The sequence below is a fragment of the Labrus bergylta genome, chromosome 6, assembly GCF_963930695.1.
Source record: "Labrus bergylta chromosome 6, fLabBer1.1, whole genome shotgun sequence".
Classification (NCBI taxonomy): domain Eukaryota; kingdom Metazoa; phylum Chordata; class Actinopteri; order Labriformes; family Labridae; genus Labrus; species Labrus bergylta.
This window is the reverse complement of record NC_089200.1, coordinates 16,655,278-16,680,673: the sequence shown is the minus strand read 5'-3', so window position 1 is coordinate 16,680,673 and position 25,396 is coordinate 16,655,278. Positions and strand designations below refer to the sequence as shown.

Sequence of the window (25,396 nt, the reverse complement as noted above, 5' to 3'; positions counted from 1 at the left end):
TCAGCGTTGAGCTGTCCCTTTAACTCCGGGGCAGTTCACGGTAAAGCTGTCAGCAAACACAGTTGTGCGCATGTGCAACGAGCATAGCAACAGTACGGGGCAGCGGAGAAGACGAGGGATTGCTTATGCGCATTTTTGCTACGAAAAGAGGTGAGCAGGAGTCACAAAGTTTATTTATATAATATACCAACACTAAAGTAAACGCCTGTAGTGTGAAACCGAGGTTTTTATTTTCACATCTGTCGCTCGTTAAATCACATCCGTTACTGACGGCGTATTGGTCCTACAAATCATCACCGACTGTCAATACATGGGGCGATGACCAGCGCCGACCCACCCGACACTAAATGCTCCCCATGCGAACTAAAATGCACATTTTGCAGTCGCATTAGTGCTAACATCGCTTTGGCTTTCGGTCAATGTATATTCTTTGTTGTGAGCACGTACAACGGGGTGGTGACGCTTTAATTACCTATGATCTATTCTGGGAAGCTACTAGCAGGATTCCCGTAAAACATCCATGTGTAACAGTGGTCAGCAGCCGCCATTGGTCACTGTCACTTTGGTCAAAGGATGCTCCTAATTCACAACAAAACAGTGCCCTTTAATGCCCAGCTGTTTAACTGTATTAGGCTTTATTCGTTAGTTAAGTTGTGAAATTGATTTTATATTTTCTCCAGAGCATGTCAAAATATGTTTATTGTGGCTTTTTAACGTGAGGAAAGTAATATCCTTTCTTTTTTTTTCTTTTTTTTTTTTGCATTTGATTCATTGCTCTTGTAAATGTGTGACATTACCTTCTTTTCAGTCTCTCGTGACTTATTGGGACATTGCCACTGTGTAAGATTTAAGTAGGCCTAATCTTAAAATGACTGTTTATCCTATGAAAAAAAACAAAACAAAGGAATATTTGTAGTTTTAAGTAAAGTCCTGCTTAATTATAGTCTGACTCATGTATCAGCATGTTCTAAATTGTATGTTAAATGTGTGTTTGCTCTTTATACAGACAAATCACCCCAAAACACACCTGCAGGAATCATGGGGAGTGGTAAGTTTATTTTGCAAGACGTTTTCTCATCTCTTACGCATCTCATCAGAAACTCTCCTCCAACTTCTTGTTATTTTTCTTTTTCTATTGTTCAGCATTGTTTGTCAAACACAAATTGGAATGTCACTCTTCAGGTTTTTCTGTCGTCTTTAGCACACAATTACCGTTCTTTCCTAAGGGAATTTCCTGTTTTCCAGTATTTATAAATATATTTCCTTTCTTTTTTTTTTTTTTCATTTCAAGCCTTGGGCTGATGCAATCTCTTACTATATGAGTCACACTAACAGCTTCCACTACTTGTTAATGTGTTTGCACATCAGACATTCCCAGGGCAAGCTGTGGCATCTTTTATGCAGTTTCTGTTGGAGAGTTTATGTTCGGGTGTGATAAACAGAGGGCCACTCTGTCTCTCTAAGTTCATTCCTCCAGTTTCTCTTATTGTGGCCCAGGGATGGATGCCTAAATCAAAGGACCTTTTGTTTTTATGCAGAAATGTGGGCTTTGGGCAGCGTTCAGCCTTTGTTTCAGTCCCCACCTCGCTGCCTCTCTTTTTTTTTCAGAACTCTATGCTTCTTTCCTTCATCTGCCTCTTCTCTCTTTCAGTACTCTCTCTTTGGTTCTCCCCCCACTTCGCTTCCTCCTCACGCTGTTCCGCTTGCTGACTCGCTCCTAGTTTCCTCTTTTTCCGCTCTCGTTTTCTTGTCTCTGCTTGTTATCCTGAGGCGTGCAGTTTCTTTTGTTGCACATTTCTAAATCTTACATCCTAACCTCTTCTTTGCACATGTTTCTGCCTCTTAGTGTTCCTGCCGGCGGATGCGGCCCACTCCGTGCTGCGACGGCTACGCAGGGCCAACTTCTTGCTAGAGGAGATGAAGCAGGGTAACATCCAGCGGGAATGTCGTGAGGAGATCTGCACCTATGAAGAGGCCCGCGAGGCCTTCGAGAATGACGAAAAGACGGTAAGGGGAGACGCATTACAACAGACCTTCAAGTCCTTCTGTCTGAGAAGCTAAAACACCTGTTGCACATTGAGTGTGGATACATGTGGCCACCCACATAGTACACATTAGTAGATGATCCTTTTTTAGCATGAGGGGTTTGATTTGCTTGCTAGTTGTAAGACAGTGAATGCATTCAGAGATTTCCCAGTTGGCCTGTGTCTTGTCAGCCAAAATACACCATAGCTCAATGACTTGTTCAAATTAAAAAGACATGCAAAAATAGAATCCTACACAGTGCAGTAAAAAATCTTTGCCTAAATCTTGTCATTAATTCTTATTTTGACTTGCTGGCTGGTTTGAAATTTGTGGACACTGGACAACCAGCTACAACTAAAACCCACAAATCATGATAACTACTACGAAGCAACTTGTACCAGTCAGTTTTTGTAAAAACAAATCAAACAAATCCCTTTAAAGTATAATTTAGCTGGGTTCATGTGTCCAGAAATCCTATGCCAAGAGTGGTAGCTTTTGGAATGTGTGTGTTTTTCCAGGAAGTGATGATTATCAGCAGGAAGAACAGCCGAGCACCTGCTAGAGAGAGGGAGGGGGGTATTTGGGAAACCATTGTGAGAGGCCAGAGGGCAAAGGCACAGTCATCTGTTCACTATTGCTCTGGTGTTGTTGCCTACTGCCTTTGTGTTGCAATAAGCCAGATGAAATGTACAGTAGACACTGAGTGTCCTGTGACCTAGTGTTTTGTAAACAATATTGTGGCACCATGTTGACACTGTGTCTAGCAGAAAATACTTTATTTTCATACCTTTATCCTGACAATGTGTGTCTGTCTTCTGATTGGCTGCAGAGACGATTCTGGGAGGAATATGTGAGGGAAAGTAGCCCATCTGGAGGGCTGGAGACAGTGGTGGGCGGAGTCAACTCCCTCTACTTGATCGTGCCATTGCTGCTGGTGGTGCTCATCATTGCCGCCGTTGCCATCACTGTGTGGCGCTGTCACTCGCGTAAGCGCTCACAGGGCAGCCCCAGCTTGGGACACTCGCATCAGGACCATGTCCTATCAGTGGTCTCCATGGACCATTGGGGGAGGGATTACCACCATGGTGACCAATCAGAACTCAGCGTCCACAGCAGCCCAGCTTATCCAGGCTCAGAGCTCACATCAGGAAGAGGAAGCGCTGGAGACCCTCCACCGTCTTACGAGGAGGCTGTAGGCCATGCAGACGTCCAAATAGAGACGGAGCCTCCTCCACAGTACGAGGATATAGTCAACACCAGCTCTTCTAGCGGCAGCGGAACCCACGGGAAGTAAACCCTTCCATCACTACCAACCCAACAAAAGCCCTAATCCACACTAAAAACATACTGCATTATCATCAAGCAGTGCCACTGCTGTTGTATCACCAGCCTTCCCCACTCAACAAACACTATTAACTGTGTGGTCAGTGGACTAATGCAATCTTTGCTGGAGCCAGCTCTGTTAAAATTTGCACTAACCTTTTATCAGTGAGGTGAAGTGACAGCAGGAAGGAGCAAATGATTATGCCATGCAAATACCAAGCAACACTTCTGCTGATTTCACTCTAGTTGCATCTATTGCTGTTACTCTGTAGCAAATCCTTGAACTCAGCAGGCATAACAAATGATGCATGTGGCATAAAGATGTTACCATAATGAAAGACAACTATTCTTTAAGTGTATATGGGGTTGGACTGATGCGTTATTGAAAGTGAGTGCCAATTCTTTAGACTTGAGTGATCAATAGCTGATAACTACTTTTAACACTAGATATGTAAATATAACCTAAATAAATATATAAATAAAAATAAAGGGAAACCCACCAAAATTCAGTTCCATCAAGCAGTTTTTGAAGTTACCAGGAATAAACTCAAACTCATTCTTTTTATGTCTCCTTGCCAACCTGTAAACAAACAGCCATTTACTCATCAGCAACAGCAGTAACCCCCTTAAGTTATGTGGTGCGTTCCATTTACCTGGAAACTTGGAAGTCAGAGCTAGGAATGACATCGCACTCGAGTTAACCCATTCCAGTTGGGAGTTGGTGACAAGTCGGGAAGCAGCATGGAGTACCTTTGTTTTGTTAGCTTCATACCTGGCGGTAACAACACACGACTTGATCGTTTTTGCGCAAAAACATGACATGTCAACAGATATAACTTTTATAATACTAATGGTGTTGATTGATTTAATTACACAAAAAGAGGATTAAGTTAAAAGTAACACAATAGTTACTTCTTAAACATTACTGTTGATGCACGTAGCAGCCATGTTGGATTTTTTTTTTTTTTAAAGATTTATTTTTGGGCTTTTTGGGCCTTTAATGGAGAGATAGGACAGTGGCTAGAGTCAGAAATCAGGGAGAGAGAGTGGGGAATGACATGCAGGAAAGAAGCCACATTTGGATTTGAACCCGGGCTGCCCACTTGAGATGACAGCCTCCATACATGGGGCGCGCGCACTAACCACTGCTCCACCATGTTGGATTTTTAAAACGGGCTACTGAAGGTTCTCTGAGTTTCCTTGTCGGAATTCTGAGTTCAGGACTTCGGGAAGGGGCCTCTTAATACCGTTTTAGTCGGGCAACTCAGAATTTCTGACTTCCTAGATCAAATGGAACACACCATTATTCCACTGTTTGCTACCAGTGGACTTCAGACCAATATTTTCTCCTTAGCTCTGTTTTTAAAGGGTTTACTGAGAAAAAGATATGGGTCTGTAGCTTCCTAATAATGAAACTTCTTAACCTGAGGTTACGCAGCGTCAGGTAGATAAAATAACGTTATTGTGCATTGTTGTTAAAGACTGTGAATGGCTGCCCAGGATCTTCTCCTGTGAAGTTAGCTTTTAGAATCACCAACATAGTGGATGATAAAGCTACAGAACCCCAGCGGCCAACACTGTGTCAAGAGGCTAAAGTTGGGTTCCCAATGGGTAAGGAACTCAATGACCTAAATGTTTGAAAAGTTGCCAAACAAATGCATCAGTCCAACTTCAGAAAACACTTTGAAACGTTTTTTAACTCAAAATGTTTCAACATTAAGATATGGCCATTAGTTACGGGAGGTGCTGACATGTTTGTAATACTGTATGTGTGTATATTTTGTACTGCATGTGGCTTGGTCTGTTAACCTGAGGTTTATCTTCGAGCACTATTTCCTGACGGTCAGTGCTCCCTGACTTACATCCACCTCCGGGTTGCTCTGAGCCTGCTTTTACTGTGAAAATCTTTCCCTAACCTACTCCTACAGCAAATGTAACCGTGTTATGTGACTATGGATTCTCCTGCTGTGCCACTTTCAGTAATAGTACATAGAAGATTCTTCAAATAAGTCTGCAGCTATACCACAAAGGTATGCTGCACAGGAATGTGGGACAGAAAGCAATAGAGACTGAAGAATCTTGTGATAGGAGTCAACAGAGAGAAGAGATTGTGTATTTCACATCACTATGGACAGAGTTAAGCATGTGTAATGTACCTGTATAAAAATATTTAGTCTTTGTGTGAAAAGTAAGTTACAGTGAGATTGTTTTTTACTGCATAGGAGTGCGGTGAACGAGTTGATGTGTGGAACTATTTGACAGTAGGTTGTGACTAAATGAAGGCACTTTTTGATGAAGCTCAAACTGTGCTGTTTGATGAAAACTAGGACAGGTTTGGTTTAACGTCGTCAACGTCACTCTCGGCCACGATGTCACTGTAATCCTCTCAAAGTGCTCACACTTTATATGCAACATTGCTGCATACACTCAAAAAACCAAATATACCTGTCTTATGTCTGTGAATACTGATACATGTAACATTTCCTGTCTGCACCTCACAGACTCTGAGCACTGATGATTATCTTATATCTTTTTTTTGTGAGTTGACCTGTGAACCTCAGCACTTGCTATGACCACAACTGAGTTGTGCTGGTGGAGGTAGCCATTTTGGTTGGGTCAGTTCTTGTACTGTTACTTGCAGAGCTCTTTTTTTACAATGCCTTATAAAACAACAAATATGTTCTATAACATTAAATGCAAGGGAACTTGTTATAAATCCTTGATATGTGCAAAAGCTTGAATTAATTTGTAATAAAACATAAAAAAAATATGCTTCAAGTTTCCTCTACTTCATCACCCAGAGAGTATAAGCGGTCAGCTTGTGAGCTATAAAACTTTTTCACAGTTCTCCTTTCCCTTGCAAGACTCTGTTTCACAAACACAGTGATCCATTGCTGAGCTCTCTTCAGACTACAAGTAAATGAAAAGATTCAGGTTAAATGACAGATTGATGGGTTAGAAAAATTGAAGTGCTTAAGTATGTGATTCAGACGAAAACAATTAACTATTTTTGTGGAAAAATAGGATCCCAGGTCATTGAAAAAAAAAAAAAAAACAGGTTAAAAATGTTGACTTTGTCATTTCAAATAGCATTGTCTTATAAGCGCTCCTCCTAACTCAATGTGCCACCTGGCCTGTGAGTCATATTCATCCCCTCAGTGGAACATGACCCAAAATACAAGTGTTGTTTGTTCTGCTGTTCAAACAAACCAGTGACTCATTTACCACAAAAGAATAATAAACACAAACGTAAATGTGGTTCAAGAGGGATCCATTAATTCTTATTCTTCAGCCGTGATTGTCAAAAAATAACTCATTGTAGTGAACAGATTAAATAAATCATTAAAACAAGATTTATTCAGATTCTTTTTAACAAGCATTGGCACACATACAAACATACAGAGCTCAGTTTGTCCCTTTTTCTCTTTGAGTGCTTTGTAAGAGGAGAGAAGAGTTCTGCCTGCTTAAAGTAGAGTAGGGCTCAGAAAAAAACACACACTAGTGTTTTACATAAACACTTCTCTCAAGTGGGACTTCATCAAATGGGGGCGTCCTCAGAGCAGGTACAATAGTCACATTATTTGGTCGTGTCATAGTCTGACATGCGGTGTGCCATGACACAAAGCTCAGTCATTCAACTGAAAAACATAAATTCTTATTAGGAGCAGCAATGTGATCCCAGAGTATACAAGTGTCAACAAAACTGCTTTCACAAAATAAAAGGCAAACAGGAAAGAGAGAAAAGAAGTACCAGTATTGATTAAAGAACTCTTTAGACAAGTGTGATGCAAATTACATTACACATTGTTCTGTTACCTGCTGCTGATATATATCACAACAGGTGTCACCATTATTAATAACAACACAGATGATTTCCTGGCTGTCCATACTGACATGTAAACCTGTTAGCAGTGTGCTCACACCCATTCCTTGGGGTTTCGTAGCACCTCGAGCATGCCGGCCTCCCGGGTACCTTTGGCAGGCTCATGCATGTACTCCCACCTGAGGATGAAGGATGCGTTTGTTACCAGGCAACAAAGATAGCTGATTACTGTCACACAGTAGTAGAGGTGTAACACTGCATCAGAGAGCTGTTTTGTTACCTGGCCGTGAGAGGGAGGGACATGAGGATGCTCTCAATTCTGGAGCCGGGTGTGGCCAAGCCGAACTTCACTCCCCTGTCGTACACCAGGTTAAACTCCACATACCTGAAACATAAATACACAAAGCCTACTGTACACAGCTAACTTTGTTTTCTATGATACAGAAGTGTATAGAAACCTAAAAAAAAACCATACAAAAACATTTGGAGATCTTGGAGTGATGATGTAAACTGATAATTAATTAAACTGCAATACATAGTCATGATTTATTCTTATATTTATTCTCAGTTAATGTTGCAGATTGATTGAAGTCTTCCAGTCTGATGCATGCATGTGCTGAGGAGCTTCTCTGATAAAATCACATGATAATGATACAATGAACCTCTGTGGTGCAAATCAGAAACAATTCATATTATTGTTTGTGCATCTTTGCTAAGTGACTGAGTGTTTAATGTGCACTACTGAGCTGAAAACCACACCTCATTAATGAGACTTATCCAGGGTTTATTCCAGCTTCTTCTTTTCCTCTTTTATCTCACTATCAGGCATCTTTCCATTCATAAAGTAGCTTTTAGCTCATTCTCCGTGTTGTCGTCTCTAAATCATACCTGCTGTCTAAGGAGCCTTTTTCATCATTTTTATAATGATTCTGCGTCTAATTTGAGGTGTCAATAACATTTTCAATTTGATTGAACACCTATTAAAGAAGTTAACACTTGGCTGCCTTTGTTTGTTCTTGATACATTTGAGAGATTTTTTTAAGCGGGAATGGTCCTTCACTCACCTTCCTCGTCGCACCTGCTGCCAGTCCTTCTCTTCGTCAGTGAAGGAGTCATTAAGGTGTTGGTATACAATGGGCAGGTAGCAGGGCACCACAGTGCGAGCGCAGCTCTTAACAAAGCTGAATGCCTCCTCTTGACTTGGAGAGTCCAAGTCATCGAAGAAGATCCCTCCTATACCCCGAGTCTCTCCTCTGTGCTTGATGTAGAAGTACCTGTCACACCTACACACCAGAAGAGTTGGACAACATAGTCTTATGTCAGGTTATAGAGCACTTTTTAAAGACAGACAAGAGACCAACTTTAACAGGTATGTCAGATTCTCCCAAAAAGTAAAAATAAAACAACAAAATGCACAAGTGAATCCAAATACAATAGCCAATAAGAGTGAGCATTTCTTCCTTTAACCTTTTGATTCAAAAGAGTTAGACAGGTATAGTTGTCTTAATTGTTTAAATTGCATAGATATAACAAGGACAACTTAAGTTTATGTTCAACAATTTCTTTGTCTCAACTCAAGCAACCACATGTTTCAAATTTTCGCTCTTCTACCCTTTTCTATTTTTTTAAGAGATAGGGACACCTCCTTATTCACATAAATAATACAATCATTAATTTGAATACAATTAAACGACCTTTACTTTGATAGTTCTGTTTTTATCAAAATTGCAGCCCCCCCTTAGTTTAAAAAAAACCCATTTATTTAGAATGACATATGGGCAAAAAATAATCATGTAAAAGCATGTCTTTAGTGACAGTTAACAAATGAAAATATCCTTTAGTTCCTTTACTATATAATATGAAGCTAAGGTCAGTACATAGTTAGCTAATCTTAGCTTAGCATAAAGACTGTAACTAGGTTTAGACTAGCACGTCTGCCCTAAGTCCCAGATATTCCTTTTAAATGTAACTCATACTTAACATACAAGCCTAATCATGTAAACCACACCCAATCACTCACATCCAGCATGGTCATTCAACAGCTAACGGCATGGCTCAACGGCCATTCTGTAACTGCAGATTTAAGGCAAAGGCTTTCCCTTATCACTTGTTTACAGTGAGGATACACCCATTGTAAGCCGCACACACACTAACACACAGAAATCAGACCCGCAGAATGCTTCCATGCTAATGTACTTATATACATTTGAATTAGTACAAACACATGTGGGTTTTTCACAATGGCAGGACTAATCTTGAGTTAAACGGTACCATTTCTTAAAGTCAGGGTAGTACTGCGAGTGGTGTTTGTCGCATGCCTCCTTCAGGGTGTTGTGAAAGTGAAAAGCATCTTCTTCATTAATGTAAATTGGCGTCAGGTCTGTGCCGCCGCCAAACCACCACTGCTTGGAGCCTTGAAGAGAGAGACAAGGGAGATCATTCATCCATGGACTCAATAGTGTCACTGACACCAAGACACAACTGCTTATGTCAAAGTCGCACACTCACCATCTTCCTCTTCGATCTCAAAGTATCTGTAGTTAAAGTGCACTGTGGGGATGTGGGGGTTCTTGGGGTGGATAACAGAGCTCACACCCATGGCACAGAACGGCAGCTTACCTGAGAATAAACACAGCAGGACATGCACTTTATCTATTAAACTTTACCTTGAATGTGGTTAACCACACCTCGCATCAAAAGCCTTGTTAGGGGCCTTACCATCTTTCCCTTTCAGGACCTTCCCTCTGCTCCTCATCTGCTTGGCGGCCTCCTCGGTCAGGTGTCCAAACACCACTGATACATTGACACCTGCCTTCTCAAACACCTTTCCATCTTGCATAACACAGCTGATTCCTCCTCCCCCTGTCAACAAATAAGATCACAAAATGGGCTCCTTTTTTTTGTCACTATATTTTAGCGATGCTCAACAATGGGCAGTTTAACCCCCTCCTTACCTTCCTTCCTCTGCCACCGGTCCACCTTAAAGGTCCCACCATCCACCTCCTGAAGGGCTTTGCAGAACTCGGCCTGGGTCTGCATGATCAGCATCTCCATCCTAGTACACATTTCCCCTTTCCTCTCCTGCAGTACAGCGATGTCGGACACCGGAGGAGACATGAATTCCCGGCATCTCTCCAAGATATCCCCCTCTTGCTCCCTCTCCACAGCGGCTGGTGATACTTTCGTTGCCATATCGGCACGCTGGAAGTGGTCAGCGTTGGCCAAAACCCCCGCTACCACCGCTGCTGCAGTCACCGCTGCGGCCCCAGTGAGAGCCAGGGCCCCCCTTCTGGTTCTCCCGGCTGCGGTTCTCCCCGCGGTCCCATGGGACATGAACCGCAACCATCTCGTTCCCGGAAGCAAGGTAGGTGACGAATGCGACTCTCCTGCTCTAACAAGCTTCTTTAAAGGTGCTAATAAACATCGTCTCGCGGTAGTTTGAGTCGTTTTATTTACCGAACAAAAGACAATAGTGGCCATTTGCAGAGCAGGTACTCGCTATTTCCTCTGTGCTTCACGGCCTTTAATTGTTACAATGTACTTACTCAAAACATCAACAAGAAGTTGTACCTACGCGTTATCAGTGGTGCCGTTAAGACGTTGCACGTTGAGGGGCGTGTCGTTCCTCGGAACGGACAGAGGCAAGACGGGAAATGTAGTTCTTTGTCATGCATGGGGCTATGAGCTCCCCTGCTTCGTTGAGGTTACTGCGAACGCCAAGACCCATCGTGCAGTGCGCCGAGAGAACATGCTGCGTTCAAGGATTCCTTCTTTACACCGTATTTTTGATTTTTACCCAGCAGCACCAGCGATAAACGGAATTGCTTATGATAGACTTGATGGATTGAATTGACTTTTTTATTTATTAATTAGGCCTATTTGTTCTTTTTTTTCTTGCTTTTTTTTTCTTTTTACATAGGCTATTTTATTTGTAAAACTTATCAGCATTTTATCTTTCTCTTCTCTGGACTTTAAAACCACAAACAAGTGACTGACTGACTGACTGACTGGTACCGCGTCCTGTCCATTTCTCATGTCATGTAGCCTAGTTTATGTTTCTCGACCAGATGAAACTTTGGGCCAACAATGAGCATGCTTTGATAAATAATAGATTTTCTTTTATGAGCTTAGGGCTATGAAACAATTTTTATTTGTAGGTCTATAATTGGCCTGTTCGTATTCCTATAACAATTGTGTTTAATATTTTTTTTTTTTATCGTTTCCTCCTTTATTTCTTTAACATTTTTTAAACATTTCAACAACAAAAGTAACACGATCCAATTTTATTTTGTTTGGCTTTTGACTTTTAATAGTCCCTTGACTATTATTGACAGGAGAACAATGGTTTGATATTTAATTCAGGTCAATTTCATTAATTAATATCATCTGGTAAAATGGCCATGCAGACAATACAATTAAGAAAATGATTGTACTTTTATACATTTCAGAATTTTAAAAGTTTGTTTCCCTTTCTGAAGCGTCCCTGTTTACCCTTATTTATTGTATTTTGATGGAGATTTGTTCAGGCTACTTGGGAGCGAGTTTTGCTGCGCATGTTTCCGCTGTGCGCATGTGCAAAAAGTAAATCATGTTGTAGGTCACTATGGCGACGGGGCTATTAAACCTTTTAGGGCTGTAGAGGGACTAGACGCAGATTATGCGTGTTGCTTCGCAGACTGTCAGGTACTGTGAGGGCCACTTAAATATTGTAATAGCCTCCAGATAAAGGGGCTGGATGTCTTATTCTAAAGCTTTGAACTCGACTGGAATTCTACGCAAGAACCTGTTGGTGGTGGTGAGTTTACAACAACTTTGCAATATTTTTTATGCAAATATATACCAGAAGGAAGTTATTCTGCGTTACATTATTACTATATTTCCTATCCGAAATGTTTTCACCAGATCATCCTCTTAATTCTATCTATGTCGTTTTTTTTTTACTGCTACCATATTTGTAAAATAAACAGAATTTGGCCTATGTGCGTTACAAAATCTTTCTTGTAACTTTTGAAATATATGTTGAGCCACAACAGAGCTGTTGCTACTTTATCACTCCCCACTTGTCAGCAGACAGGGCAAATATGCTTGCAAAAAATAGAAAACTATTTTTTTTTTAATGCTGTAGTACTGATTTCTAACCAGCAGATGTCAACAAATATGTCACACAAATGCAGTGCAGTTTTTTAAATTCATGTTTACCTGAACATGGATTGAGGACATTTTTGAAAAGGTATCGAGTAGGACTCTTGAGTATTTTTTAGTATTTGGCCTCTTTGTATGTGGTGCAAACAAAAATGAGTTAGTGCAACAATAATCCATAAACTCTAAAAACTAAGATGTTCTTAAATCCACGACCCAAAAGCTAAAATAAATATACATCTCAGAATATATATTTGTAATATCATTAGTGTGTTCCTGATTTGCCCGTCCAACTCCAAGAAGAAAATCATATACTGTGTATGACGACCAGCTTCCACCATGTCATGAGGTTGCAAGTTAGAAGAAATTAAATAAAATTTACATTCTAGTACAATTAACAACAAGGTGAGACCTTATTTGTATATAATTGTGTTCGCTTCAGAGTGTCTACTCTAATGTGAAATATGTCTTCATAGAAGGATTCTTTACACTTAAATTCAGAGAATAAACATTTTAAAGCCTGATAAAAAAAAAATGTCAGAATTAAGAAACAGTTTATTTTTGCTATATCAGACGTTTTTAAGTCCTAAAATCACACATTTTCCACAGTTGTGTAGCTATGAATATATATGCTGCAATGCAGGGATTATTATTATTACAATAAATCTGACAATCAGAGTCAAAGCACTATTGCCCTGCAGTGTCACAGGGACAGTCATTGTTACACCCACACACTGACAAAAAAAAGCTTTACCATGGAGCTAAACATTTGAGTTTTTACAAGGTTGATACAAGTGGACATGTGTGAGGCTGAGGGACATCAAAACCATTGGAATTTGTTCCCTGGAGATCATGAATATCCAAATTAGTAACCAATATAAAGACAATACATTGGCCTACTGGTAGCGCTGGATCTGGTACCTTATCATAAGCAATATCATACTCAGGGCTGACCGACTGATGTAGTTTCCTTTAGGCCCAGCTGCCTGTTTTTAAAAAGAATCATGTCTGACTGTTTTTCACTAACCCACTTCCAGTGAAGATTATGAGTGAGGTGGTTTGCACAAAGACCCAGGAGGAATATGAGGATGACTTTGAGAAGGATCTGGACTGGCTGATCAGTGAGGAAGCCCGGAGTGAGGACCAGGTACATTAGACCTCTCTGTTCAAACTGCAGTTTTTATTCACATCATTGGACACTCTGTGTGAAAATGTATTTTGAGTGATGCTGTACTTTCTACAAACTGGGTGCTGCCTGGTTGCTCGCACTGCTCTGTGAAAGTATGACTGTGAGTAGTGTTGAGTTATCTGAGCTGGCATGTCTCCCTGTTTGCATGTGAAACCTATTCTACAAGCCTACTCTACCTATTCTATGCTATCCACAGAGATTTACTTTCACTGTGCCTCTGCTGTATGCATTATTGATGAACACACTTACACACACGTCTGTTATCACACCTGCTATAACTTGCTGAGTATTAATGCTGCTCTTTCATTCACACTCAGACTTAATGAATACACCCCCCCCCAACAGGGTCCAGACTATGACGACATAGAAGCAGAAATCAACAGAGAACTAGAGGAGGATGAGAAACAGCAAGGGACGAAAAGAAAGAAGAAAATTTGCAAGGAGGAGAAGAAAGGAAACAAAACAGAGGAGGTGGAGGAAGATGAAGAGAGGTGGCCCTCACCTATGGAGCCGTTAGATTACGACTCAGACAGAGACAGCCCAACCAAGTCTTCACCTGTAGTCCCGCCTCCTCCCGGGATGGATGAGCAGACAGAAGAGGAGAAGAAGTATATACAAGAGAAGATCCAGCAGGCCAACCGGGAGCTACGAGACCAGGAAGCTCCAGATATGACGAGGCAAAGGCGGCTGCATTTCAAGGAGAAGCTGGTGGATCTGGTGGTGCCTCCGCTGCAGTTTGAGAAAGATGGTGGTGAGGTGGAAGGAGGAAAGAGCAGCAAGGATAAAAGTAACGATTGTGAGGCTGAGGCTGAGGTGTCGGGAAAGCTTTCCGAGCTCAAACTGTCCCTCCAAGAAGAAAGTGCACAATCTGGTGGATCTGGAGGAGGGCAGGTAGTGAGAGAGGGCAGAGTCCTTGTAGAAAAGGATGGAAAGTTTGACCTGGTCAGCCTAAAGGAGGTGGAGAGTCAAGGACTTCTCCCTCCAATATCAAACAGTGACTACTTCCTGTCACCTTCACAAACTGACAGCTCCAGAAAGATCCCAAGGTCCTCATCCTCCCCCCTCCAGTATGGCAGGGCTCACCCTCTTGCCCCCAGACCTCCAGCTCAGCCAAGGAACAGGCCTAGCTCAGCTTCCCACAGCCAGAGAGGAGCAGGAAGGAGGAACAGCAGCAGCAAGCGAAGAGTGCAGTCAGCGACCGGGACGCCCTGCCAGGCCACATACACCCTCTCCCCCCAGCAGAAGGAGCTGCTGCAGAGGATCCAGGAGAGGAACGAGAAGCTGGCCAGAGAGGTAAGAAAGCACGATGTTTCTGAATTCTCAATTAAATATACTGTGTTATTGTCTTAAATTGGTGTTTAAATGTTCATGTTCCCATTGTCAGACTGAACAGAGGAAGCTTGAGGAGGAGGAGCAAAAGAGGCAAGAGAACGAACTGGCGTTTAAAGCCTGGATGTTGAGGAAGAGGGAGCAGCTTCAGGAGGAGAGACGGATCGTCAGAGCCAAGGAGATGGAGAGGATGAATACTAAGGTATTACCACAAGGGGGCACAACAACCTTACACAGCATCTATATACACAGTAGTGAGGTTTATTATGCAGGTAATGACTGCAGTAAAATTATGCTCTTTAATATTTTGTTAAGTCATTCATAGTTTTATGTGACTAGTCACTTAAAATTCAGTTCTATGCACTAGTTTACCTTTACAAAAAAGTAGTTTTTTTTAATAGTCATAGAAAAGAACAATTTTTAAGTGATGATCACAAGTTAGACGATGGATAAATGGACGGACAGACAGACGTAGATAGATAGATGGATAAACTTTATGGTCTGTACCAGCAGTAACAGAAACTCTCCTTTGACAATGCTGTAACATTAAACATAAAGCGAACATTTAAAACACAAAGTAAAGGCATTAAAAAAGTGGACTATTATATGTAGGTCAGGGTGGTTATTGCAGAGGGACTGAATGCTTTTTTGTAAATGTTTTTTTTCCAGGCCAGAGGGACTTTGTTACTTCTGCCTGGTGGCAGTAATTGGAATGAGTGTTGGAGGGGAAGCTTTCCTGATCAGAGAGCGTTTGTACAGATCAGAGGGAGGAGGTCGATTTTTCTGTGTTTGTTGGTGAGGGAGTTGTACCAGGATGAAATGAAGGTTAGAATGCTTTCAATGAGTGAGCTGTAAGCCAGAGTGTAAAATATCTGTGCTGACATGAAAAGTCCTGGGTTTCCTCAGCAGATAGAGGTGCTGTTGTGCTTTTTTATTTACACAGAGACAGCATGCTGGAAAGGACGGACAGGTGTCTACTTCTGTTCCTAGCTTGCTTACTTACTTGCCTTAAACGTTTGCTTCCGTAACTCACAAAAAATGTTGCTCATCAGCTTCAATTGGTGACTGGATGTGTTTCTGTGTCGGTCATGCAGAGAGACTCTAGTGACCCTGATGAGTCCTTCAGGCTTTGGCTTCAGAGGAAGCACGAGCAGCAGCACAGAGAGAGACAGCTGCAGGAGATGAAGAAGATGGAGGAGGACAGTGGTTACCTCTTACGCAGCCGTGAGGAGAGTGAACGTGCCTTCAAAGTGTGAGTTCACTATTACTTTTTCAAAGGACCCTTATCTTCAGGCTGAGAATCAATCCCAGATCATTTTTCAACTTCTCAGTGTACTTTGATTTGTTTCTCTTGATGCTGTTTTCAAATCCATTAACATTACCCTAACCCTGGCTGAGTTTTAATTACTTACATTTTGTATGACTTGCTGTAATCAATAATATTCACCTTAATACTAATATGGCAACAGAAACATTCTACACTTTGTTTCCTCAGGTGGCTGAGGCGGAAGCGGACGGAGAAGCGAGCAGAGCAGCAGGCAGCTCGAGAGCGATCCCGCAGGTTGGTGCTGGAGGAGCGACGTGCGCGGCGCATGAGGGACCTGCTTTGTACCGTCAATGAGAGCAAGCCATTCAGATTCACGGAACAGCTGGCCTACCGCTACTGAACCGATGGAACCAAACAAGAAGCTCAATATCAAACTGGGTTGTACACAAATGTTGTTGTTGCTAAGGGTTTTGTTTGTTCAGTTTTATTTCTGAGCTGTGTTTGAAAAGCGTTCACCACCGTGACCTCTACTAAGTGTTAACATGTCTGGGTAAATGATACATCAGGGCAAGTTTAAATGTTGTTAAAATGTATTGAGTGAATGGTTTTTACTTTAAATACTTTCTGTAGTGTCAGATGCACTTTACTTTAAATGGAGCTCTACATAAACCTGGAGTATGAGCTGAACTATTTTTGCTGTTTGCCTTTTCATCAGAGTGTTACATAGAGATACAAGGAAAACATTTGATATGATCACAGGTTTCTTGAACAGGGGGGAAATGTAAATGATTCACAAATTCAGTGGGAAATATGAAAGAGACAAAAAGTCAGCACGCAAATGTCCTTTAGGTTTCTTTAATCCAGGTAAGGCAGCAACAATTAAAGAAACCTAAAGGACATTTGCGTGCTGACTTTTTGTCTCTTTCTAGTCTTGTTGCTGTCGTGCACCTTTTACTGTGTTTAACTGTCGAGAGTGCTCCTCGTTTGCTGTTTTTTTAAAATATGAAAGATATACCTGGCTGATTTGAAGACTTGAGACAGGCTAAACACAAGTATTTGAATTATTGTTTGATTAAAAAAAAGAATAAATGAAGTGTAATGTTATGTTGAACAATGTTTCGTGAATAAATAAAACATAAATACAGGAGGACATATAGATATGGAATATCGTATTTTTAATTTATAGGCATGTACACATACACTTTCTTGTGCTACAGCATTTCAGAGTTAAATCTCAGTGAACAAAAGTGGCCAACCTTAAAAAAAAAAACCGGACTACGTTTCTGGTAAGCAGGTTGAATCTGTGTAGAATAAAAAAACAATCTACTCTTAAATGTTTCTCTCCATTGGATTTACAGTGCAAGACTCGGCCTATCCCCTGTATTATCAACACAAATATAAAGACATATAAGACCGAACAAATATATTTATATTCCTTTAAACAGGAACGATTCAAATCTTTTATGAATAAAAGCTCCTCTTAATAAATGCAGACAGTTCTGGCAGCAGCTGTCTATTATTTAAAACAAATAAATAAACAATAAACACATAATCTACGATCTCATGTCAGTGAACATTTAAACCAGTTTTGTGCTCTGTGTGCCCAGAAAGGAATTACCACACTAACAACAACAACAACAACAACAAGGATGGAGGGAAAGTGGACAAAGTGAACAACAGAAGACATTTTCAGTTTCAGACGTGACACACACACAGAGAAGGACAGAGTGATCATTAAATATTCAGCATATTAGAAAAGATCTTCTTTATGTCTTATCAGATACACATTAGAAGAACAGTGCACTGTCTACAGTCTGAAGAATTATTACTGGCACTTAAATATGAAACGTTAATGAATAATGTAATATTGTAAGAAATAGAACACGAAAAAGTTCAATTTCTTAGGACATTATTGAATTCCTGACAACTGAAACTTAGCTTCTTTTTTTTTGGAATATCTGTATATTTTGAATAAAACCCATTACATTTTCCAGAACAAGAAAAAAAAAAAGGTTTCAACCACCGTTCTTCTCTTTGGCGTTTTCACAGTTCAGTGAGATATAAGATATAAAGAGTGTAACATTAAAACAGTCACTGCTGCCAACTCACCAAATACAACTCAGCTAGGTTATTTTGGGAATCTTTCACTAAAAGAAGCTGTCACTGGAAGGAAAAGCCAAGAAACAAAAAGTAACTCAAGTACTGAACATGAAGCAAAACAACCACATAGGGCCGACAACACAAAAACAACAATATTATTATTCATCTTGCACTTTAAAGTGTACAAAAATAGAAATGTTCTGATCCAAAGCTCAATTCAATAAATAGCGAGAATACATATTTGAATGGAAGGAGTTCTGGTGGGATGTCCTTTGTTCTAAAGTTCATCTTTAGGGTTGATGTTGAGGCCCTGACCCCACACTGCCTGTGTGTCCAATGCCTGGATTACCTCGTCTGCCTGCAGCCTCTCCTACCACAGCAGAAGAAGAAGAAGACATAGAAAAAGAAAAAGAAGAAAAAGAACACAGCACCAATTACAGTCATGTTAGCCGAAGCAGAGGGATGTATAAAGGATTAATAAGAAGGGTTTTTTGAACAAATGGTGGATTTAGCTAAGTGCCTTCCAAAGGTGAAACTGGAGGGTCATCATATCCTATGTTGGTTTGAACAACTTGGATTTGACCAATATTATAACGTTTTTACACCGATTTCTTTCTCTGGAACTTGAATTTGTTTCGACCATATTTTTTTTTACAACATTCTATCTTCTTCTATTTGAATCAAAAACTGTTAAGATATTTCAGTCACGACCAAAGTGTTGGACTGCAGAACAACACAGCGTTCCCCAGAGCCATGCTGAAAGCTCTAAAGCGCCTAATAGTTGTCTCCCTTTACCCCTTTAAAGAATTAGTGAGAAAATCAATCACTATCATAACTACGGTTCTGTCCTTTCAGAGAAATACATTTACAACTTGTGTCTGACAAAAGAAGCAGAAAAAAAAAAAAAAAGTCCAATTTACTGCCACTCTAACATGTAACGTCAGTTTTGACATCATTTGTCTTGAACAAAGACATTAGTTTACCAGTTCTCTGAAGAGGGGGTCCAGTGTGAACCACAGGGCGACAGCACACCGCTGCCCGCTGGTGACGGCCTTCACACCGTGTGGATTCTCCCCTCCTGAGGAGAAACCCACCATCCTGCCACACTTTGGCTTCACTGATGCCTGAAAAGGAGGAAAGAGACACAGCAGGAACGAAGGTGAGGTTCAAATGACTTTCATTTGGTTTTCAGAGCAGATACTTGCCCCAGTGGCGTGAAATCCCAATTGTTTCCATGTTCACTTTGTAGTTTCTACCGACATGTCAAGAAGAATGATTTGGCTACAGGGACTAAACATCTTTTCCAGTTAAATGTGTTATTGAATAGTCACACAAGCTTCCTAAGAAGGGAAATATGTGCCATCATCAGTAAAGATAAAGGTCAAACTACAACAGTGTAACAGTGTGTTCCTTTATACTGGTGGAATATAAAGATTATATTTTTGCTGTATATGTAGTGTGGCTGCCCTGTGCAGGTATCAAACCCCTGACCTGGGCATCCTCTTACCGTAACAGTTTTGGCATCCATTTCTGTGAATATGAACTCCCCTCCTTCAAAATCTCCATTGAGATATAACAGTGCACTGAAAATACAAAATAAAAAAAAACAGTAAAGCAGCGATAAGCAAAGGCACTCTGTTTATTTGAATGAGATGCAGACACTGGTAGCTTTGTACCTGTAGTCTCTGTACGTGTAGGCTGGAGGCTCCTTCCAGCACTCGTTGGCCTCGGGGTCGAGCAGACAGTTGTCGGCGTGGATGGGATGGCTCAGGTCGTTTCTGTGATCCTGTTGGCCTGTGAACAGACAACCAACGGAAAAAAAAAAACATAAATACATACAAATAAAGCCTTTTCAAATACAGTATTACATAAAAGTAATGTAGGACACTTTCTATGTACTTCTCCAAGACTTTCTTATAGGGTCTTTTATTCTAACATCTTCTTAGTCATACAGTATGTGAACCAAAACGGTTGATTAATGAAACCCTGATGTTGCAGCGCTCCTGCTGTTTCACTGTTACCACTACAAGAGTACAGGAATGTACGCTTATTTTCTGCCTAAGCTTGTTCTGATTTGCCCGCATTAAGAGTAAATCAGTATTCTATCAAACATTGGTGTTTAGTGTTTCAGTGTGAGAGTGACCTGTGATGGCTGTCCGGCACACCAGGTGTGTGTACGAGAAGTGCAGGGTGGAGTTGAGCAGAAAGTACGACTCGATAATCCGTCTCGCTCGCTCACTGATGTCATAAAACAGGCGAGCACTTCTCATCGGCACTCTGCCCTCGTAGCCATACTGCAGGTTAGAGGAATAGAAAAAGAGCCTTTTAAGGGGTGTATTTTGAATTGTTTGTTATGCGTTCAAAAAATACTTTTGTAACGTTTGGTCAAATGCAAGCCTTTAAAAATAATGTAGCCTTTAATTATTGGTTAAAGTACCTGCAGGGTTTTGAGTACAGTGGCGCCCTCAAACTTTTCATTGGGAGTGTGTGGAGACATCCTCCCTCTGTAACCGTCTCCTGCCATGGTAACAGCCTGAAAGATCAGAAAGAAAGGCAGATTGAATCCTCAAGTGCAGGGTAATACACAGCGCAAACACTAATTCATCAGGTTTCAAACATTTGAGCCAAGAGTAAACAAACAAAAGATTAATTATAGTTTCTGACAGTTCCACTTAAAACTCAAATTTTATTAATGTTGTGCAATGTCCTTACGTGTGCCAAGTGTCTAAGGTCTGAACACTCCTCTTCAGTTATGACATGATCCAGCAGCACCCTCTGGGTCCCGTTCAAGGCCGCAGAGTTATTCACCAGCTGCACGCTGTCGTAAACCAAGGGGCCTCCTGCATGGATCACAGAGCAATGCTATTCAAAGTATTTACTTTGCTATCTTAAGATATATCTACAAAGCAGTATTTACTTTCTCTAAGTATTCCAACTCTTATCCAGCTTAATCTGTAGCTGCGTTAAAGCTTTACCCTCTTTGAGCTGCTGAGGAGCAACAAGAGTGACGTTCTTCTTCTCTGAGATGGGAACATACTCCATCCAGCCATCTGTGCCCGAGGGAATCCTGCAAAAACAGAGTCTCTCTTTAGGAGTCAAAAAATATGATTTCACATCTGCAATAACTGATTTTTTTTTTTTTTTTGACCTCAGAACAGAAACCGGCTTTGAACACAATGTAAACAATATCATACAACTAAACTGATATGATGAACTTGTTAACAAACAGTTTCCTATTTCAACAACATTCTTGACTTAGTTAAGAGTTGGGTTTCTGGCAACAAAATTAATGTAAGTCACACATTCACTCTCATTGTCAACTCCAGAGCATTATTTCTGGCTTTTAAATTCCTAAAATAAAATCACCAGCCAGCCTCCTACTGTGTATTTTTACTTCTTGTTGCTAAGCCGGTGTCATACAGTTAGTGTTTGGGCTGTTCTATTTTGGTGAAAAAAAATGCAGGGAAAATGACCCATGACAGCATTGAAAGTAAACTAAACCAGAAGCTATGAATGACTCAATTGAGATGCAAAACATTTTAATTGAGTCATTCATAGCATAGTGTTTAATGAGGAAAACTGCAGAGTAGGATCATTAGTCACCAGAAGAAGACCTCTTTACAACCCTCAGTCATTTGAATACTTTTTATTACAAATTAGTGCCTATTTTTCTTACCTGTTCGAGTCATCCCTTCCCCCTGTGCTGCTCCAGTAATTCTGAGAATAAATAAAAAACATGTTATCTACATAGAAATGTGAAATCACACATATGTCAGTATGGCCAGCAGGTGTCGCTGTAGGCTGAGGAGGTAACAGTATATGGGGGCCTGTGCCAGACACCTGTTACCCTTCTTTTGAGTCATCCAGCAGCAGGGGCACATTAATGGTTTACACACTCAGCAGAAGATCTGAGGCATATGGACTGGTTTATAGATAACTGCCCATTAAAGTACACACAGTCTTTTTTTTAATTTCTGGGCAGAATCTGAGAATTAGAGGCCACCGCTCTGTATATAAATACTTACAATCTGCTTTGAATTTAAAGTTGCCATGACAAATGATCAAGCTTTGGAAAGATTATGATTTTCTATTAACTCACCCCTTCAGTGAATTCCACACCCATGGTTTTACTGCCAATCAGGAGGAGCTCCAGTTCCTGTTTGTGTCTCCTCAAGTACCAAGCAGCCTCCTACAAACACACACAAGGCCAAACATTAATGGTAAATAGTTGACTCAGTTAATAATGTGAATGTAAGGGTATGCTTTAAGAGATGTTTATGTGGGAAACTGCTCAGAGGTAGAAAAACACATTACTTTTTCAACAGTGCAATAAAGCAATGTCCCATACTGTTTCATCTGGAATAACCTTTAAAATCTTTATGTGAGTGAGAATAGGGTATGGTGGTTGGATGACTATATCAACATTTATCTTTCACAAATCAAAGCTTATTAAAATAACTCTCTTGAAAAAAAAAAAAAAACACATCCAAAATGTTGAACTCAAAGCTTCAAACCTGCGGTCCAGAAACCAACCAGTGACATCACGGTGACGATGTCCACATCTTCTTAATATATTTACACACTGTGTCTATCCTACTGCATACATACAGTTTCTTCCCGTTTCAGTACTTCATTTTCTTGTAACTTGAAAACATAAAAGTACAAAGATACACTGATCAGATTTCTACTTGCACTGTGAAAGAGACACCTGTAAATCAGAGGATTATTTCTTTTGAGGAACATTAACTTCAGTACTAGTAATAAGCTCACTTGTATTTAAAGCATTCAGCAGTTAAACTGTAAAATTAACGAACAGATCCACCTATCAAAGGGTTTGTCCTTCGATTTATTTTACATACTTTATTAATCCCTGAGGGAAATTCTGTAAATGGAGCATTGGAGCCAGTGGGGACGGGAGGCGGGCTAATGAAATGCTACTTGCCTACCTGTAGGTATCAGGATAATCTAAGTTATTCAGAAGAATATGTTTATAGGAATAAACAGGGCCTTGCATCAAATTCTGCATTAACTTCCCATCATAAATCCATGCTAGTTGTGTAAATGTGCTACATACAATTGATTTTTTATTTTTTTTGGGGGGGAGGGGAGTGAGGCCATGATGATGATGAGTTTGATGAAACTTGAGCATCCAGCAGTGTTTTTCTTGTAGTGGTTAAAAAAAGAAAAGCCCACTTTTTCCAGCGCTGTTAATACAAACAGCCCCAAAATTGTTCCAGAGACTTCTGTGGGCACTCTGACATGACTTTTCCTCCTCCTTCACGGTTCCTGAAAGGCCAGATTCTTTGGGAGGGAGGCAGTCGAAGTTGGCACTGAGATCTAACTCTCTGTAAATGAGCTCCCTGAGGCGGGGGAGGTGGGAGAGGACGCAGAGAGGAGAGGGGCGATCTGACGGCCAACGCAACGACTGTACTGCAAGCTGACGGGACTGGAAGAACTTGAGGGCTTGAAAAATGTAAGCTATGAGAAAACATAAGCATGACCTGTAGTGCCTCTGCTCCGGCCTTCCTTTATCTCATACACACACTCATACAAATGCTCACACATTCTCACAGTCCTGCTGGGAGCCTCGCTGCTCTAATGAGTACCAGGCTTTCCAGGAAAAAGAGGTTGTGTGGTTGGGACTTGGGACTTAAACAAGGCACTGCTTGACTTTTCATAGTAACTGATCAGACTTTAAGAAGGACAAAGTGGCCAACAAGAAGCTAGACTTAAATAAAATGTTCTGTAGCATGCAGACATTCAGCCTTTTATTTACTCAGGATGTTGTGAAAACCAGGGGGCAAGCAAAACTAAAGGCAAAAATATATTGTCGTAAAAACACATTGACGAAAAAAAAGGTTTAATTCTTCCAGCTGGATGGAGAACATATAAAAGTCAAAATACATTTTAAAAAGCAACTGCTGCCAAGCAGCAAGTAGCAAGTTCATCCAAGAAACACAGCTAACGGCCCGCTGCCTCCTGTCTTCTCTTTTTTTCTCAAACCGGTGCTTTTCCTAGCCAGCCTCTTTCCCTGCACACTTCTCCCCTTCCTCACCTCTGCTGAAGTAGTTTCCTACACTCTCTCTTTTTATTGTAATGCTTTTTCCACTCAATTTCCTGCTCAAATTATTAGTTTTGGCCTCATAACATTACAGCTGTTCTTTAAGAATTTAATTTAAAAAAACTCTTTGCTACAAATCTAAATCCTTTATTGTTAAACATACTGAAAACTGAAATATAGTTAATGATGTTTAAAGTTCTCCTATCCATCCAGCTAGCTTAACTTTGAGAGCAAAGAAGCTTTTGTAGGGAAACTTTCCATAACATCTGATCTTCAGATAGTTCAAGTATTAAAAGCTTGGTCCTCTTGCTTCTATCAGTGAATTATGTCTGTATAAACATTCCACTTATTTGTCTAATTTGAAAATTTATTTTCTTATTGCTTTTCGTTCTTACAACACGTGTTTTACCACTTGCTTGCTGTTCATGTTGTAGTGTTCGTCTCCGTCTATATTCGAGTACACAGGGAAACTCTGAAAAACATACTTTTCTGTCAAAGTTCTTCAGTTTGATAGTTATCCACTTTTTCTTTCACAGAGAGCTAGCTTATTGTTCATAGACTTATTACCACTCTAAAAATACAAAATGTCTGTAAGAAACAATAGTGAAGGATAACAAACTATCCATCATTTGAACCCCTCCCCACACATTGATAACTGTTGGTAGACCCTGACCTCTCTTGGCTTGCCGTTGTGTCCCAGTGTCTCTCTGTAGTATTCCACGTTTTCTGTAACAAACTCCTCCTCTTTGTGGAATAACAGGTAGGTCAGAGCGCACTGCAAGGCCTCTTCCAACTTCTCCACTGCAGAGAGAGAGAGAGATAGAGAGAGAGAGAGAGAGAGAGAGAGAGAGAGGGACAAAAAGAAGTGGTTTAATTTTTCGGTGAAAAAATGAACAAAAGCAAAGGTATCCTGTGGAGTTGTTTGTTGGACATGAAGAACGTTTTGATGAGTGACACTGATTGTAAGTTTAACTCTTTTTGCAGGAACGCTCAACAGTGCACCTTAAAGGAGCTGCGATCTCACCCACACACACACCCTAACACAAACACACACACACACACACACACAGACACACTGACACACCCGCAGATCTTGCCAGGTGAACATGATCTGCGTTTGGTTTGTGCTGTTTCCTACAG

At 40.7% G+C, this 25,396-nt stretch overlaps 4 protein-coding genes across 4 annotated transcripts in view; 2 read left to right on the top strand and 2 right to left on the bottom strand.

The window, feature by feature from the left end:
• Window positions 1-56: 56 nt before the first annotated feature.
• prrg1 (proline rich Gla (G-carboxyglutamic acid) 1) lies at window positions 57-6,120 on the top strand. Its single transcript, XM_020638985.3, has 4 exons — window positions 57-150; window positions 1,007-1,048; window positions 1,847-2,007; window positions 2,855-6,120. The coding sequence occupies exons 1-4, from the start codon at window positions 126-128 to the stop codon at window positions 3,317-3,319; spliced, it is 693 nt and encodes a 230-aa protein (XP_020494641.1). The 5' UTR covers window positions 57-125; the 3' UTR covers window positions 3,320-6,120.
• Window positions 6,121-6,678: 558 nt separating this feature from the next.
• cpox (coproporphyrinogen oxidase) lies at window positions 6,679-10,779 on the bottom strand. The gene is made up of 7 exons (XM_020638914.2): window positions 10,126-10,779; window positions 9,890-10,033; window positions 9,680-9,790; window positions 9,443-9,584; window positions 8,236-8,454; window positions 7,452-7,556; window positions 6,679-7,350 (listed from the first exon to the last, which is right to left on the bottom strand). Exons 1-7 carry the CDS (start codon window positions 10,649-10,651, stop codon window positions 7,266-7,268), a joined length of 1,332 nt encoding a protein of 443 aa, XP_020494570.2. The 5' UTR covers window positions 10,652-10,779; the 3' UTR covers window positions 6,679-7,265.
• Window positions 10,780-11,215: 436 nt separating this feature from the next.
• ccdc181 (coiled-coil domain containing 181) lies at window positions 11,216-17,385 on the top strand. The gene is made up of 6 exons (XM_020638993.3): window positions 11,216-11,966; window positions 13,348-13,457; window positions 13,845-14,792; window positions 14,884-15,030; window positions 15,923-16,080; window positions 16,324-17,385. The coding sequence occupies exons 2-6, from the start codon at window positions 13,356-13,358 to the stop codon at window positions 16,493-16,495; spliced, it is 1,527 nt and encodes a 508-aa protein (XP_020494649.2). The 5' UTR covers window positions 11,216-11,966; window positions 13,348-13,355; the 3' UTR covers window positions 16,496-17,385.
• Window positions 17,254-25,396, bottom strand: part of p3h2 (prolyl 3-hydroxylase 2) — a 51,842-nt gene continuing 43,699 nt past the window's right edge. Inside the window, exons 5-15 of the mRNA XM_020638921.3 lie at window positions 24,930-25,057; window positions 22,295-22,384; window positions 21,872-21,912; window positions 21,171-21,262; window positions 20,908-21,035; window positions 20,633-20,728; window positions 20,339-20,489; window positions 19,872-19,989; window positions 19,703-19,778; window positions 19,179-19,319; window positions 17,254-18,565 (exon numbers count right to left, since the gene is read on the bottom strand). Of these exons, the coding sequence (XP_020494577.2) occupies window positions 18,473-18,565; window positions 19,179-19,319; window positions 19,703-19,778; window positions 19,872-19,989; window positions 20,339-20,489; window positions 20,633-20,728; window positions 20,908-21,035; window positions 21,171-21,262; window positions 21,872-21,912; window positions 22,295-22,384; window positions 24,930-25,057 (1,154 nt within the window). The 3' untranslated portion in view covers window positions 17,254-18,472. The remainder of the gene's footprint in view (window positions 18,566-19,178; window positions 19,320-19,702; window positions 19,779-19,871; window positions 19,990-20,338; window positions 20,490-20,632; window positions 20,729-20,907; window positions 21,036-21,170; window positions 21,263-21,871; window positions 21,913-22,294; window positions 22,385-24,929; window positions 25,058-25,396) is intronic.

Bases quoted from the DNA above. Each gene is read 5' to 3' on its own strand.
- prrg1 (XM_020638985.3), top strand. From the start codon at position 126: ATGCGCATTTTTGCTACGAAAAGAG. The intron at 151-1,006 runs GTGAGCAGGAGT...CTCTTTATACAG, and splicing joins CATTTTTGCTACGAAAAGAG to ACAAATCACCCCAAAACACA. The intron at 2,008-2,854 runs GTAAGGGGAGAC...GATTGGCTGCAG, and splicing joins TCGAGAATGACGAAAAGACG to AGACGATTCTGGGAGGAATA.
- cpox (XM_020638914.2), bottom strand. From the start codon at position 10,651: ATGGCCACTATTGTCTTTTGTTCGGTAAATAAAACGACTCAAACTACC. The intron at 10,034-10,125 runs GTAAGGAGGGGG...ATTTGTTGACAG, and splicing joins CCGGTGGCAGAGGAAGGAAG to GGGGAGGAGGAATCAGCTGT. The intron at 9,791-9,889 runs GTAAGGCCCCTA...GTTTATTCTCAG, and splicing joins GGTCCTGAAAGGGAAAGATG to GTAAGCTGCCGTTCTGTGCC.
- ccdc181 (XM_020638993.3), top strand. From the start codon at position 13,356: ATGAGTGAGGTGGTTTGCACAAAGACCCAGGAGGAATATGAGGATGAC. The intron at 13,458-13,844 runs GTACATTAGACC...CCCCCCCAACAG, and splicing joins AAGCCCGGAGTGAGGACCAG to GGTCCAGACTATGACGACAT. The intron at 15,031-15,922 runs GTATTACCACAA...TCGGTCATGCAG, and splicing joins TGGAGAGGATGAATACTAAG to AGAGACTCTAGTGACCCTGA.